The following is a 13,449-nucleotide window of genomic DNA, read 5'->3' on the forward strand; positions in this document are numbered from 1 at the left end:
CCACCGCCAAACCACATGTCAGGGTCCTTCTCCGAGCATCTCTGGCGCTAGGGCTTGTCACAGCCCCCCCTGCCCCATGCCCTCCAGGAGCCAGCCACAGCGTGACAGGTGGGGCCTCCTTCAGTCCCCGGAGCCAGCCAGGCCGCCCATCCCTCCTGCCCCAGGCCAGCCCCCGTCCCTCCTGCCCCGCCCCCAGGCCAGCCCCCATCCCTCCTGCCCTGCCCCAAGGCCAGACCTCATCCCTCCTGCCCCAGGCCAGCCCCCATCCCTCCTGCCCCAGGCCAGACCCCATCCCTCCTGCCTGCTCAGGAATGGACCCAGGTCCCCAGCATGTTCCTCGCAGTGACACGGGTCACGCACCCCAACGGGACACGAGTTCGAGGCAGCAGCTCCCCAGGTCCATCCTCCCCCTGCCGGTCCCCTGCCCACGAGCTCCCAGTCCCTGGGCCCTCACCAGCCAGTCTCTGCACCTCCTCATGACTGCTCCATCACATCCTGCACCCCAGGGCTGCCCCGAGCGGGGTCCCTGCAGCCCATCACCCCCAGCCCCCTTCGCCTGCCAGCCCTGCCCCTACCGAGCGCCCCAGACCCACCCTCTGCCCTGGGTGCAGCCTGCCCCGGCTCTGCTGGACGCCCCCTTAGCTAGGGGCTGCTGGTGGGTCCCAGCCAGTCCCGACCCCCCAGCTCTCGCTGGCTCCGTCTCTAAACCAGCTCCCCCAACCCCAGCACTGCACCTGCAGGTCCATCAACTCCAGCTGTGGCTCTCTGCGCCTCCCTCTTCTCAACTCCTGCCTGGCTCTTCAGAGACCCCAGTGCCTGCTGCCAAGCTCCAGTGGGAGGCAGCTAATTACTGAGAGTCACAGAGGAGCTGCCCCTGTTCCCTCTTCAACAGGCCAGTCACCTCTGGCAACTCTTCAAAAACAGGTCACCAGCCATGTCACGTGTTTGGAGCTGGGTGTGCTTGACATGAACTCTGTTCTCTGGAGCAGCGGGATTGCTCTTGATGGAGTTTTCTCACACTCCCAAGTCAACTGTCAAACTGAGACAGAAACTGAGCCGGGGAAGTGGTGGTCTGGAAGGTGACAGCTTGCCCGGGTCATCAGTTCAGCTGTGTGAATACAGGAGTTCCTGGTTCTCTGGCACTTTCAAAAAAAATGTGTCTAGGGTTGAACCAAAACTGACATTTTTCAGTGAGTCAAAGACGAGGAAAAAAATTAATTCCAAGTGACACAAAGGTTTTATTCAGTCCCAAATGAACATTTTGTTTGGATTCTGAGCTTTTTAAAATGTTTTTCAGGTTTTTTGGGACATTTCAAAACAAAAAGTAATTTTGAAACAACCCCCCACCCCATCAAAAAAATGTTGCATTTCTGGAGGGAGCATTTGGCCAAATCGACGCAAATTCACCAAATGTTTGTGTAGCCAAAGCTGCATTTTTTGCTGAAAAAAAATGTTGGATGACAAATTCTTGCCCCGCTCTGGGTAGAAGGCACCAAGAGGCGGAGGGACACAGTGGGAAGTCGGGGGCAGCCCCAGCCTTTGCAACTCAACGGCCACCTCAAAGTTTCATCCCAATGGGAAAGTCACTTGGTGCAGGTCAGAACACCTGCAAACCCCACCCCCACCCGCTCGTGTCTGAGCCAAATGCTGCAAACATTCAGGGTTGTAAAATTCTCCCCTTAGGTCCCAGGTCCAAGGTTTGTCGGGGAGCCATGGTGCTGGCTTTGTTATTTACCCAGCCCCAGTCTCTGGGCTGGTGGCCAGCCTGGCCTGGGTCTGCAGAACCGCTGAGCACCCCCTGGGCCGGAGCACGGGAAAGGGAAGGAAGGCGACACCTCAATCAATCCCTGGCTTTGCCTGGCTCCCAGCAGATGGGGGGATAAGGAGGTGGATCGGACAGCTCTGCCTTTGGGTGCCGGGCCTCAGCCCTGCCTCGCCCCCTCCTGTCCCACCACACACTTACCAGTGGCTGCGGCCCCCAGGAGGCACCAGCAGAGCCCCAGAGCCGGAGGAAGGCCCATGAATGATCCCAACGTGGCGGAGGGGTCCAGCCTCGGGGAAGGTGTGAGCGGCCCAGCTCGGGGTACCGGCTTGGTTCAGGCTGCGAACAGGAAGGGAGCCTGGCGGTAACTCAAATGGGTTTCTTACCAGGCTGGTTAGACACGCACTCTGCCCTCGGCAGCCCAGCCCCCACACAGCCTGTGGGGTGGCCCGTTGCGGTTGGCTGTGTTCCTGGAGGTGCCACCACATGACATAATCTTTAATGAAAGATTAATTTGTAATTCCTGGAGACTCGGCAACACGCACACCAGAGCACTACCAGAGTCCTCCCAGCCCCGCCCAGACTGATTCCCCCCAGCGGCCACCCCCACACCGCCAAGGGGCGTTGTCACTCGCCCTCTGCTTTCAACCCACCCCCCGCTGCCTCCCCCACTGGGGCCGTGAGCCTGGCACAGGCAGACGCCGACGGGCCGAGGGTGTGGGTAGCATCCCGCACACTATGCCACCACCCTCACCCTTCCCCCATGTGGGGCAGTGCGGGGAGCCCCCTGGAGGTACCTGAAGGCTCCCGACCCTCCTGCTGTGGATGGTGCATTAGATGACTAGGAGTCACTGTCTCTGGCCCTGCCCTGCCTGCGAGGAGCGGCTTGCTGGGGGTGTCACACATGCCTTGCGCACGGTCCCTCATGCCTCACCCTTCCCATCGCTCTGTGCACAGCTCACACACACTCCCGGGCGGGCGCCCGCTGCTGCCAGGGCCGGGCACGACCAGCCACCCACCAGGCCCTCCCTGCGCTGAGGGGGCATTGATGGCGGGTGCCACCAGCCGCAGGGCTCAGGAGCCGGGCGACACCCTGGGCCTAGTAGCTTTGACTGGCGCGCTCCCAGGCTCCCTGCAGCTTGGCGCCAGGTTTGGTGCTGCGATGTCCCCGGGGTCCATGAGTCACAGCTACTGCCTGCCCCCCGCCCCCGCGGCACAGGGGGTGCTGGGGGCAGGCAGCTCAGAGGCGGCTCCGTGCCCCCGGGCCCTGCTCGGAGCCCCCAGCCAGGTGCAGGGCAGAGGCCCTGTGGGCGCCCGTGTGGCTGGCGTGGGGGGAACCCTGGTGGTTTTCTCAGCCCCTCTGTTCCAACAGCAGCCTCTGCCCCACACAGGGAGTCCAGCCAATCAGAGACCAGGGCTCTGGCACCCGAGGGGGATGGAGGCCACGGATTGGCTGGAGGCCTGATTGCAATCAGGAGACAAGCAGGTGTTGGACCCCTCAGCGAGGCAGGAAGCTGGGGGCGGCGGGGGGCAGGGCTGCTGCTGCTGCTGCTGCTGCTAGGAGTCTGAGCTTCAGTGTATGGGAATGTATCCCACGGGCCCATCTACCCTGGTATCCTGCCCCATCCCCAACCCATGGGCCCATCTACCCTGGTAACCCACCCCATCCCCGCTGCCCCGGATCGAACCCATGGGCCCATCTACCCCGGTATCCCGCCCCGTCCCCGCTGCCCCGGATCGAACCCATGGGCCCATCTACCCCGGTATCCCGCCCCGTCCCCACTGCCCCGGATCGAACCCATGGGCCCATCTATCCTGGTATCCTGCCCCATCCCCAACCCATGGGCCCATCTACCCTGGTAACCCGCCCCGTCCCCGCTGCCCCGGATCGAACCCACGGGCCCATCTACCCTGGTATCCCGCCCCGTCCCTGCTGCCCCGGATCGAACCCACGGGCCCATCTACCCCGGTATCCTGCCCCGTCCCCGCTGCCCCGGATCGAACCCACGGGCCCATCTACCCTGGTATCCCGCCCCGGCCCCACTGCCCTGGATCGAACCCATGGGCCCATCTACCCTGGTATCCCGCCCTGCCCCCACTGCCCCCCCTGCCCCGGATCGAACCCACGGGCCCACCTACCCCGGTATCCCGCCCCGTCTCCACTGCCCCGGATCGAACCCATGGGCCCATCTACCCTGGTATCCCGCCCCGTCCCCACTGCCCTGGATCGAACCCATGGGCCCATCTACCCTGGTATCCCGTCCCGTCTCCACTGCCCCAGATCGAACCCACGGGCCCATCTACCCCGGTATCCCTCCCCGTCCCCACTGCCCCGGATCGAACCCACGGGCCCATCTACCCCGGTATCCTGCCCCGTCCCCACTGCCCCGGATCGAACCCACGGGCCCACCTACCCCGGTATCCCGCCCCATCTCCACTGCCCCGGATCGAACCCATGGGCCCATCTACCCTGGTATCCCGCCCCGTCCCCACTGCCCGGGATCGAACCCATGGGCCCATCTACCCTGGTATCCTGCCCCGTCTCCACTGCCCCGGATCGAACCCACAGGCCCATTTACCCCGGTATCCCGCCCCGTCCCCACTGCCCCGGATCGAATCCACGGGTCCATCTACCCTGGTATCCCGGTATCCCGCCCTGCCCCGCCCCGCCCCCACTGGCCCGGATCAAACCCACGGGCCCATCTACCCTGGTATCCCGCCCCGTCCCCACTGCCCCGGATCGACCCCACGGGCCCATCTACCCCGGTATCCCGCCCCATCCCCACTGCCCTGGATCGAACCAATGGGCCCATCTACCCTGGTATCCCGTCCCGTCTCCACTGCCCCAGATCGACCCCATGGGCCCATCTACCCTGGTATCCCACCGCGTCCCCACTGCCCTGGATCGAACCCATGGGCCCATCTACCCTGGTATCCCGCCCCGTCCCCGCTGCCCCGGATCGAACCCACGGGCCCATCTATCCCAGTATCCCGCCCTGTCCCCGCTGCCCCGGATCGAACCCACGGGCCCATCTACCCCGGTATCCCGCCCCGTCCCCGCTGCCCCGGATTGAACCCATGGGCCCATCTACCTGTGTGGGAAGGGGAATTGGGCACACAGAACTACTGGTGTTGGGGGGAAAAGGGGACCCTCATATAGGGGGAATGGGGCACACAGAATCCCTGGTGTGGGGTAATGGGGGACCCAGAATCCCTGGTGGGGAATAATGGGGGGACCATGATCTGGGGGAATGGGGCACACAGAATCCCTCGTGGGTAGGAGAATGGGGCACACAGAACCCCTGGTGGAGGGGAAGGGGGGACGTCGGAGGGGAATGGGGGGACCCTGTCCCAGGTGAATGAGAACTGAGGGGGGTGGGATGCCAGGAGCCCCTGGGGAGGTGGGGGAGGGAGTCCGTGCGCCCCCGAGTTGGCTGTTGTGGGGCGAATCATCCCCCCCCGCCGGCGCTGGGTCGGCCCCGCGCAGCCCTGCAGCAGGCGGTTCCGCCGGCCACCCCCAGGTCCGCGGCTCCGCCCAGAGATCCCGCCCGGCGGCTCCATTGGCCGGGGCCGGCCCCACCTGTGACCGGGGCGGGGGCGCCCCACTGGGCTCGTGCTCTGCCCTGCCGGCGTGTGGAGACCCGACCCGGAGCCATGGCGCTGCCCCTCGCCCTGGGGCTCTGCTGCGGGGCGCTGGCGGCAGCAGCGGGGGGTGAGTGGGGCTGGGGGCAGCGGGTGGGGGCAGGAGTGAGGCGAAGCGGGGAGGACGCTGGAGCGAAGGGCGCTGGGGAACGAGCAGACCCGGGACGATCCGCTGGAAACCGGGAGAGAAACACCCAGCGGGGCCGGGCCGGGGGCGGGTCAGGCCGGGGCTCGGAGCGGGGGATGCTGCGCTGGGGGGAGCAGCGCGGCTGGCCCGGGACGCTGGGGTCCCTCCCCGCAGGGCGCGGCCCGGGTGCTGGCCCATGGCGGGGGCGGGGGGTCCGGGCTCTGCAGGGAGCAGCCGGGAGCCGCAGCGGGGCTGGCGAGCCGGGGGTGCATGGCTGGGGTGGGGTGTGTGGGAGCTGGATTGGCTGGGGTGGGGGAAGCTGGGCCTGGGGGGAGTCTAGCTGGGGTGGGGAGAGCTGGGGGGTGTATGGCTGGGGTGTGTGTGAGCTGGGGGGAGCTGGACTGGCTGGGGTAGGGAGAAGCCGGGAGGTGTGTGGCTGGGGTGGAGGGAGCCGGGGGGACAGGACTGGATGGGATCCCCCAGCCTCCGGCAGCCCCTAGCTAAGGGGGCGTCCAGCGGAGCCGGGGCAGGCTGCACCCAGGGCAGGGGGTGGGTCTGGGGCGCTCGGCAGGGGCGGGGCTGGCGGGCGAAGGGGGCTGGGGGTGACGGGCTGCAGGGGCCGTTCGGGGCAGCCCTGGGGTGCGGGTTGTGCTGGGGGCGCAGCCGTGAGAGGCTGTGGAGCCGGGCAGGCAGGACGGGGCCCTGGCATGGGGGCCCAGGGCTGGCAGAGGGAGGATGGACCTGGGGATGGAGGGACTGTGACAAGCCCTAGCGCCAGAGACGCTCGGAGAAGGACCCCGATGTGTGGTTTGGGGGTGGCCCTGGGGCCAGGGAGGTGCCGTGTGCTGGCCTCGCGACACCCTGGGAAGAGGTGGCCGATCTGTGAACCGCAGGATAACGCCGCTCGTGTCACAGAGTCGGGACAAAGGTTAATCCTTCCACCTTCAGACAGGAACTCCTGCCCCGACCCCCTGCCTCGGACTCCCAACATCTTTCGCACATAGAGAAAATCACCCGGTGCCCCCGCAATTGGAGCCTGTAGCACCCGGCATCCACAGAGGGGGCAGAGTTAAGGGCGTTGGCACCAGCCTGGCCCCCTAACCGCCAAACTGTCCCTCATCCACTTCAGCCCCTGTTGGCCGCCCCGGCTGTGTTCTCTGGCCCACCGGAGGTGGGTTTGTGCCACTCCGCAGAGGGCGTCTTCGACCCCCCACGTGCTGTAGGGCACCTGTGGTCACCCAACTCCCCCTCAGCCCAGGGGCTTTCTCTCTCCCGGGGGCTCGGCTCCTCTGCCTCCAATGTTCCCCTGCCCTGGGGGTCTGGACTGAGTGGGCCCATGGGGCACTGGCAGTGACAGCCCTTCCCTGGCAGCTCCCCAGGTTCTGCACAATCTCCGCTCCCATTTCAAACTACAATACAACTCCTGGCCCTTCCACTGGCCATGAAAACCTCCCAGCTGTGACCCTGACAGGAGGGTTCTCACTGGCTACAGCCTGCCTGAGACAACAGCCCTGCGAGGGCTGAGCTGCCCCATTCATCTCAATGGGCGTGTTAACTCTGAACCCTAATGATGGTGATGGTACTTGTTGACCTTGCTCAGTATGTCACCGCTGAACATTTTAGCAGAAGCCTCTTGTTTCTCTGGCATTGTGGGTGAGGCTTGGGGACAGCCCTGCCCCCCTGCTCTGACCCCCGTGGCTGCTGCATCCCCTTTTCCACTGACTCTCTGCAAGGGCTATCGCTAGGGCTAGCAGAGGGGGGTTAAGAATAGGAGTGTGACTGGGGGTGAGGGCTCAGCCCGACCCACGGGGACAAACCCTCCTCCCCGGAGTACAGGGATAAGAGGGTGTTTATCTTGTCTTTCCCGCTGGCCCAGAGCCCCACAGCCTGGACATCCTGATCACGGGGCTGAACGAGCCGGGCGGGACTCACGGGTTCTTCATGCTGGCCAAGCTGGACGGGCTGGAGCTCGCCTCCTACAGCAGCGCCAGCCGCGAGGTGAAACCCCTCCGGGCGTGGGCAGCGCAGGCCGTTGGCGCGAGCTATTTAAGGAAGAAGACCCAGGAGTTCAGGCTCTACGAGGCCATCTCCCGAGTGGTGACCCACCGGTGGATGGTGCAGCACAACCAGACCGGCGGTGAGTGCTGCCCCCGTGCCGAGCTCCAGTGCCTGCAACCTCACCGCCGGCAGCCCCAGGGCGCGGGAACCTGCGTGAGATTTCCCGCCCTGATTGGCTGCCCTTCCCCACTGCCCCGCCCCCAGGGGAAGAGCAGCCAATCAGGGCAGCTGCAGGAGCGTGGCTGAGTTCTTGCTCCCCAGACTCAGGTCTCGGTGGCCAGAGGCTGGCTGGGAACCAGGCTCCAGGCGGGGTCTGTGCGGTGACTTATCCCGCTCAGTAAGTACCCGCGTGGGTGGGGATTTCTGAGCGCAGACGGCGCTTTAATCCCAGTCGCTGCCAAGTGAGAGCCAAGGGCTGGCGGCTGCAGTGAGACAAACTCAAAGGGGCTAATTTTACCCGGGAGTAACTCCCGCTGGGGTCAGCTCAGCCAGGGTCACGGGGGGTTCTCCGTGCAGGCCGGATGCCCCGTTCTGGAGTTAGATCAGGAGCGATGGGCTCTCTGCGGGAATGCCGGGGTGCGCCCGATGCCCTGTGTGAGCTGGGCCCAGTCACGCTGGAGCTCTGGGCCTCAGTTTCCCCATCTGTGTCCCAGGGACAATGGCCCAGCCCTGTGGCAAAGGGTGATGGGACACGTGCGTTAGGGCTGGAGAGGGGCTCGGGCACTGCAGTAATTGGGACGGGCAGACAATATCCTGCACTGTTTTTCCTCCCTGTCTCTCCCCCAGGGATCCACACCCTGCAGCTGCACGTGAACTGTGTGCTGGACGGGGACACCCCCGTGCGAGGGCAGTTTCACTTTGCTTTCGACGGGCAGGATTTCCTCATCCTGGAGAGAAACCAATCCGCGTGGGTGCCGCTGGCACCGGAAGCCTCCAACGAGACGCACTTCTGGGACGCTGGCCACACCTGGACCCTGTTTGCCAGGGAGTTCCTGCAGGAGGAGTGCGTGGACACCCTGAGGAGCCTGCTGCGGGGCGGGAGGGAGGCTCTGGGGCGGCAGGGTGAGTCCGAGCAGCCGGTGGCAAGGTCCGGAGGGAACCACAGATTGCCCCTCTCTCGTTCTGTGACCACTAGTCCTCAGGGCTTTGCCAACCGCCCCGCACTGGCTCAGGGCTGACTGCACCCCGCTGACGTGTTCCCCTCCCCTCCAGTCCCCCCAGGGATCTCGGTGACCTACAGAGACGCCCCCCACGGCTCCGCCACCCTCTCCTGCCATGCCAGGGGCTTTTACCCACGTCCCATCCGCGTCTCCTGGGTGCGGGACGGGGCGGAGATCCTGCCGCCCACGAACGCCAGCGGGATCCTGCCCCACGCTGACGGCACCTACCAGATCTGGCAGTCCCTGGAGATCCCCCCGCGGTGGGGCCACAGCTACACCTGCCGGGTGGCGCACAGCAGCCTGAGGGAGCCAGCACCCACCACGGGTAAGGGGGGCGAATGGTGGAACCCAGAGGGCAGGGATGTCCCCTGTGGGGCAGTGCCCCCCAGGAGCGGGCGCTCGGCAGCGCTGTCTGTGTCCTGGTCTGCACCAGGCAGCGCCGTGCACCGTGTGAGTTGTGCCCTTCGAAAAGCAGCCCCGGGAGCCCCTAGCGTGGATGTCCTGAGACGGGGCTCCCACCGCTGCCCCCCTTGGGGGATAGCCGAGGGCTAAGCCGGCCGGGAAGCCCCTCGCTCCCGCGGGGCGTCTCAGAGCCAGGCCAGGCTGAAGGTGCCTCTTCTCCTCGGGCGATTGGTCCCCTGGGGCAGTAACACGGTGAAGATCCCTGACCGACGCGCTGATGGAGTCGATGCTTGTACCACGTGTAACTCGCAGTAACGCTCCTGTCCGGGCAGCGCCCGGGGCGGTGTGAGCAGCTGTGAGGTTCCCTTTCTCTGCTTCCCCTCCGCAGGGCTGACAGCGCAGCTCATGGTGCTACAACCGTGGGGCGGTCACGGCCCGAGCGCCGGTTCTGGGGGCAGCGAGGCCGCGAGGGCCCCGGGGGAGTGGGGCAGCCCGGGGCTGCAGGGCTGAATCTCGCTCGGGCTCTGGGAGCGGAGCTGCGTCCGTTCCCCCCTTTGCAGGCTGGTCGGCTCAACGAGGAGGCAGCCGGGACATCAGTGTAAATACGTCCCTGTCCTGTAACCACTGAAACGGGGGGTTGGAGGCTGCGCTTCCCCCTCGATCCAGACCCAACAGGGAGAACTTAACGTTCAGAGCAGAACAAACGTTGGGTGTCTCCTTTTCTCTCCCCCACAGCCCTGCCCGAGGTCTCGGTTTCCCGCAGAGACGCCCCCGACGGCTCCGCCACCCTCTCCTGCCGCGCCAGGGGCTTTGACCCGCGGCCCGTCCGCGTCTTCTGGGTGCGGGACGGGAAGGAGACCCCGGCGCCCCCCATCGGCGACACGTCCCAGCTCCAGAGATCCGTGGGGATCCCGCAGCAGGGCGGGGCCGGGCACAGCTACTCCTGCCGCGTGCAGCCCCGCAGCCTGCAGGAGGCGCTGGCGACTCCGGGTAATGGGCTCTCAGGGCAGGGGGAGGGATGGGACCCCCGCTGGCACCGTCCCTGAGCGGGTCTCCAGCATGAGCCATTGCTGAGCACGTCCGGCTTCATCCCCTGCCCGGGGCGGGGACCGGATTGATGCCCACGGACGTAGCAGCAGGAGCCAGGTGACCCCACGGCCCCCACACTGTGCCCACCCCCATAGCCCCATTGTAGGCGTCTGACAGCTGGGCCTCTCGGGGTCTCGGACACCAGCCGGGTTTGCTCCCAGCTGAGGGAATAAGACACGTCCCCCCCACCCGAAAGGGGCCTGCCCCAGACCACACCGGTCTGTGCCCCCGCGACCAGCCTGCAGCAAGCAGGGTCCAGCGCTCTCCGGCTCGGCGCCTCGGGCTGTGGGGGCTGGGACGGCTCGTTCCCAATGAACAGGAGCCTTTCACCCCAAGCTCTCCGAGCTCAGCCCCCACTGGCAGGGCTTGGTGGGTACCTGTCCCACGTTACCCCCGGGGGAGGATTTTGCCTCCGGCCTGGTCGACACTGGAGCTTGGCGTTACGTGGTTAGCCAGGCAGGAGGGAAGCTGCAGGAGGCTCTGCCGGGTGCTGGCTGGGTCCCGCTGCCCACGGCCGGCACAGCTGGGGCTCCGGGGCTCGGTGCTGTAGGATTTACGGGCCCAGCTCCCATTGGCTTCGATACCGTTACCAGTCCGGGCTCGGCCCCTTCACCCCACGGACACTTCGCTGCCTGGACCCACCGGCCGGGAGCTGCCAGGCGTGAGGAGAAGCCGGAGCCCCGCGGTGTCTGTCAGGGGCACGTACGACCCCCCTTCTCCGCCCATGCTGTGTTTGGGGCCCGATCCCTGTGTCCATTCCTGAGCTGGGGCAGGGCTCTGCAGCGCGGGGCCGGCTCTGTCCATCGCCATCGATCAGGGGCCGGTTTTCTGTCGCTGTTTGATGAGGCATGTTTAAGGTTCCTGGTGCTTTGAGGGAATCTCTCTCGTATTCCACACGTGGCATAGAAAGGGTCTGTCTCAATCTCTCCTCTGTCCCCACGGCTGCTCCTCTCTGGGGTCGGACGAGAGCCGAGTGGGAAACTTCTCCCAGCCTGGGAAAAGCTCTGAGATTTCCAAACATGCTCCCATCCCGCCGCAGGGTGAAAAGCTGGAATCTCAAACTTCCACAAACTGAGAATCCGAAGGCTGTTTCTCTTCGGGTCAATGAAAACACTGATTTGAGAAATGGGAAATGTTTGGTTTCAGTTTGACCTTTATTTCCTGTAAATTAACTGACTTTTCTCACTGAAAAGTCGCTTTGCGCTGAGAAGGGATTTCACGCCGAACACGCTGACACAGGACGTTCTGACCATTTCACAGCTTTTCCCAAAGGGGATGTTGGTTAAAACCGACCCGTTGCCCGGCCCCGTTTCACGGAGGTGACGCTGTAGGATGGAAACAGTCTGAGCGGTTCCCATCGGCGCCCTTCAGCGGCGGGAGAAGGAACCCGTCCCATGGCCGAGGGGCTCTCCCCGTGTCCCTGTAACACACACGACAGGAGCAGCCGGGACTGGGTCCAATCCAGCCCTCAGGAACTGTCCCGGGTTCCCAGCTGGGCTCTCCCCAGCCTGTCCCCAGTGACCCCAATGCTGGGCTGACCCCCAAACACCCTGGGGCAGCCCCACGGCCCAGCTCGCCCCGACGGGGCCTGTGAGTTCAGCCCCCGGCTCCTGTGGTCGCTGTGTGTGGGGGGGCGGCTGGAATCAGACTCTGCGGGGAGGTTCCCTGCTTTAGGGACAAGCCGGGGCTGCCCCGGGCTAACGGCCCATCCTGGCTCTCGCGATGCCAGCTCAGGGCCCTGCCAGCCCCGGGTGGGGATCCCAGGCCAAGCCGGCTGGACCCAGCATGACCCGGACCCTGGCCGGGGCGGGGGGTAACTCGGCCCCCATGGGCAGCGACACCGAGCGGGGAGGGCCCTGAGTCAGATGCCCGGTAAATCCCCCATTCGCCCCAGTGACCCTCTCTCCTCATCCCCGCAGCGCCCGGGGAGATGGGGGGCCTGGCCCCCGGGATCCTGGCTGCCCTTGGCCTCGCTGCGCTGGCTGGGGCCGGCGCCGTGCTGGCTGGAGTCGTGGTGCGGAGGAGAAAGCGCTCGGGTAAAGGAAGCGACTGGGGGGGATCCCCGTCAGGCGGGGCTGGGGGCAGGGGCTGGGGAGGGGGACGGAGAGGGCGACCGTCTCCTCTGGGAGGGTGGGGCGGTGCTGGGGCGCGGGGCCATGGGGTGGGGTGGGGTAGGTAGCCCCATGGCACGGGGCAATGGGATGGGGTGGGGCGGGTTCCTGCCTTGACAGGGACGGGTGATGAGCTGGGCTGGGGTAGGTGGGGTCAGGATCACTGGGGTGGGGGTGTCCTTAGCTGGCTGGGGGGTGCAGATGGGGTCACTAGGAAGGGGGTTCAGGTAGGGCAGGGATTGCTGGAGGGATGGGGGCCCCCCAACCAGTTCAGCCCCCCCCCCCCCACCAGTGCCCGGTCGTGACGCGCTCACACTCTCTGGCAGAAGCAGCTTTGCCCCGACTGCCGGTGAGTGACCCCGGGGACACAGGGCCAGATCCTCCCACCTCAGGACTGCCCGCCCCAGTGCATTGTGGGTACCAGGGTGGGGGGGTTCGCTGGCTGGGCCCTGCCCCCGGGCTGCTGATCCAGGTCACCCACCCCAGACAGCCCCCTCCATAGTGCCCAGCGGGGCGGGGGGGGGCGTCGCTCTGTGCCCACCCGACGCCAGGCCTGGGGCTGGGTTTGGGGTCAGCCAGAGCTGTCGTCCATTGGGCAGGGCCCCCAGAGAGTCGGTCTGGGGCTCTGGGACCTGGGAAACCCTAAGGGTGGGGGGAGGAGATGGGGGGGTCACACCGTGAAATCGGGTACACGGAATAAACCTTCCTCTGCCTCCCCAGGAGAGGATCCCGGCCTGGACCCTGCCAGCCAGCGTCAGACCCCGCCTGTGTGACAGGCTGGGCGCCCGGTGACCCACCCCCCCACAGCCCCTGCCGGCCCGGACCCGCTGGCCAGCGTCAGACCCCGCCTGTGTGATGGGCTGGGCGCCCGGTGACCCACCACCCACAGCCCCTGCCGGCCAGGACCCCGCCAGCCAGCGTCAGACCACGCCTGTGTGATGGGCCAGGCGCCCGGTGACCCACCACCCACAGCCCCTGCCGGCCCCGACCCGCTGGCCAGCGTCAGACCCCGCCTGTGTGATGGGCCGGGCGCCCGGTGACCCACCACCCACAGCCCCTACCGGCCCAGACCCCGCTGGCCAGCGTCAGACCCCGCCT

General features: G+C 66.3%; 1 protein-coding gene across 1 annotated transcript; it reads left to right on the forward strand.

Moving 5' to 3' along the window:
- Positions 1 to 5,383: 5,383 nt before the first annotated feature.
- On the forward strand, positions 5,384 to 13,124 carry LOC120393295 (class I histocompatibility antigen, F10 alpha chain-like). Its single transcript, XM_039517823.1, has 8 exons — positions 5,384 to 5,474; positions 7,408 to 7,668; positions 8,376 to 8,651; positions 8,802 to 9,074; positions 9,845 to 10,141; positions 12,160 to 12,304; positions 12,678 to 12,700; positions 13,072 to 13,124. Exons 1-8 carry the CDS (start codon positions 5,417 to 5,419, stop codon positions 13,122 to 13,124), a joined length of 1,386 nt encoding a protein of 461 aa, XP_039373757.1. The 5' UTR covers positions 5,384 to 5,416.
- The last annotated feature ends 325 nt before the right edge of the window (positions 13,125 to 13,449 follow it).

Source organism: Mauremys reevesii, unplaced genomic scaffold (genome assembly GCF_016161935.1).
Source record: "Mauremys reevesii isolate NIE-2019 unplaced genomic scaffold, ASM1616193v1 Contig18, whole genome shotgun sequence".
NCBI lineage: Eukaryota > Metazoa > Chordata > Testudines > Geoemydidae > Mauremys > Mauremys reevesii.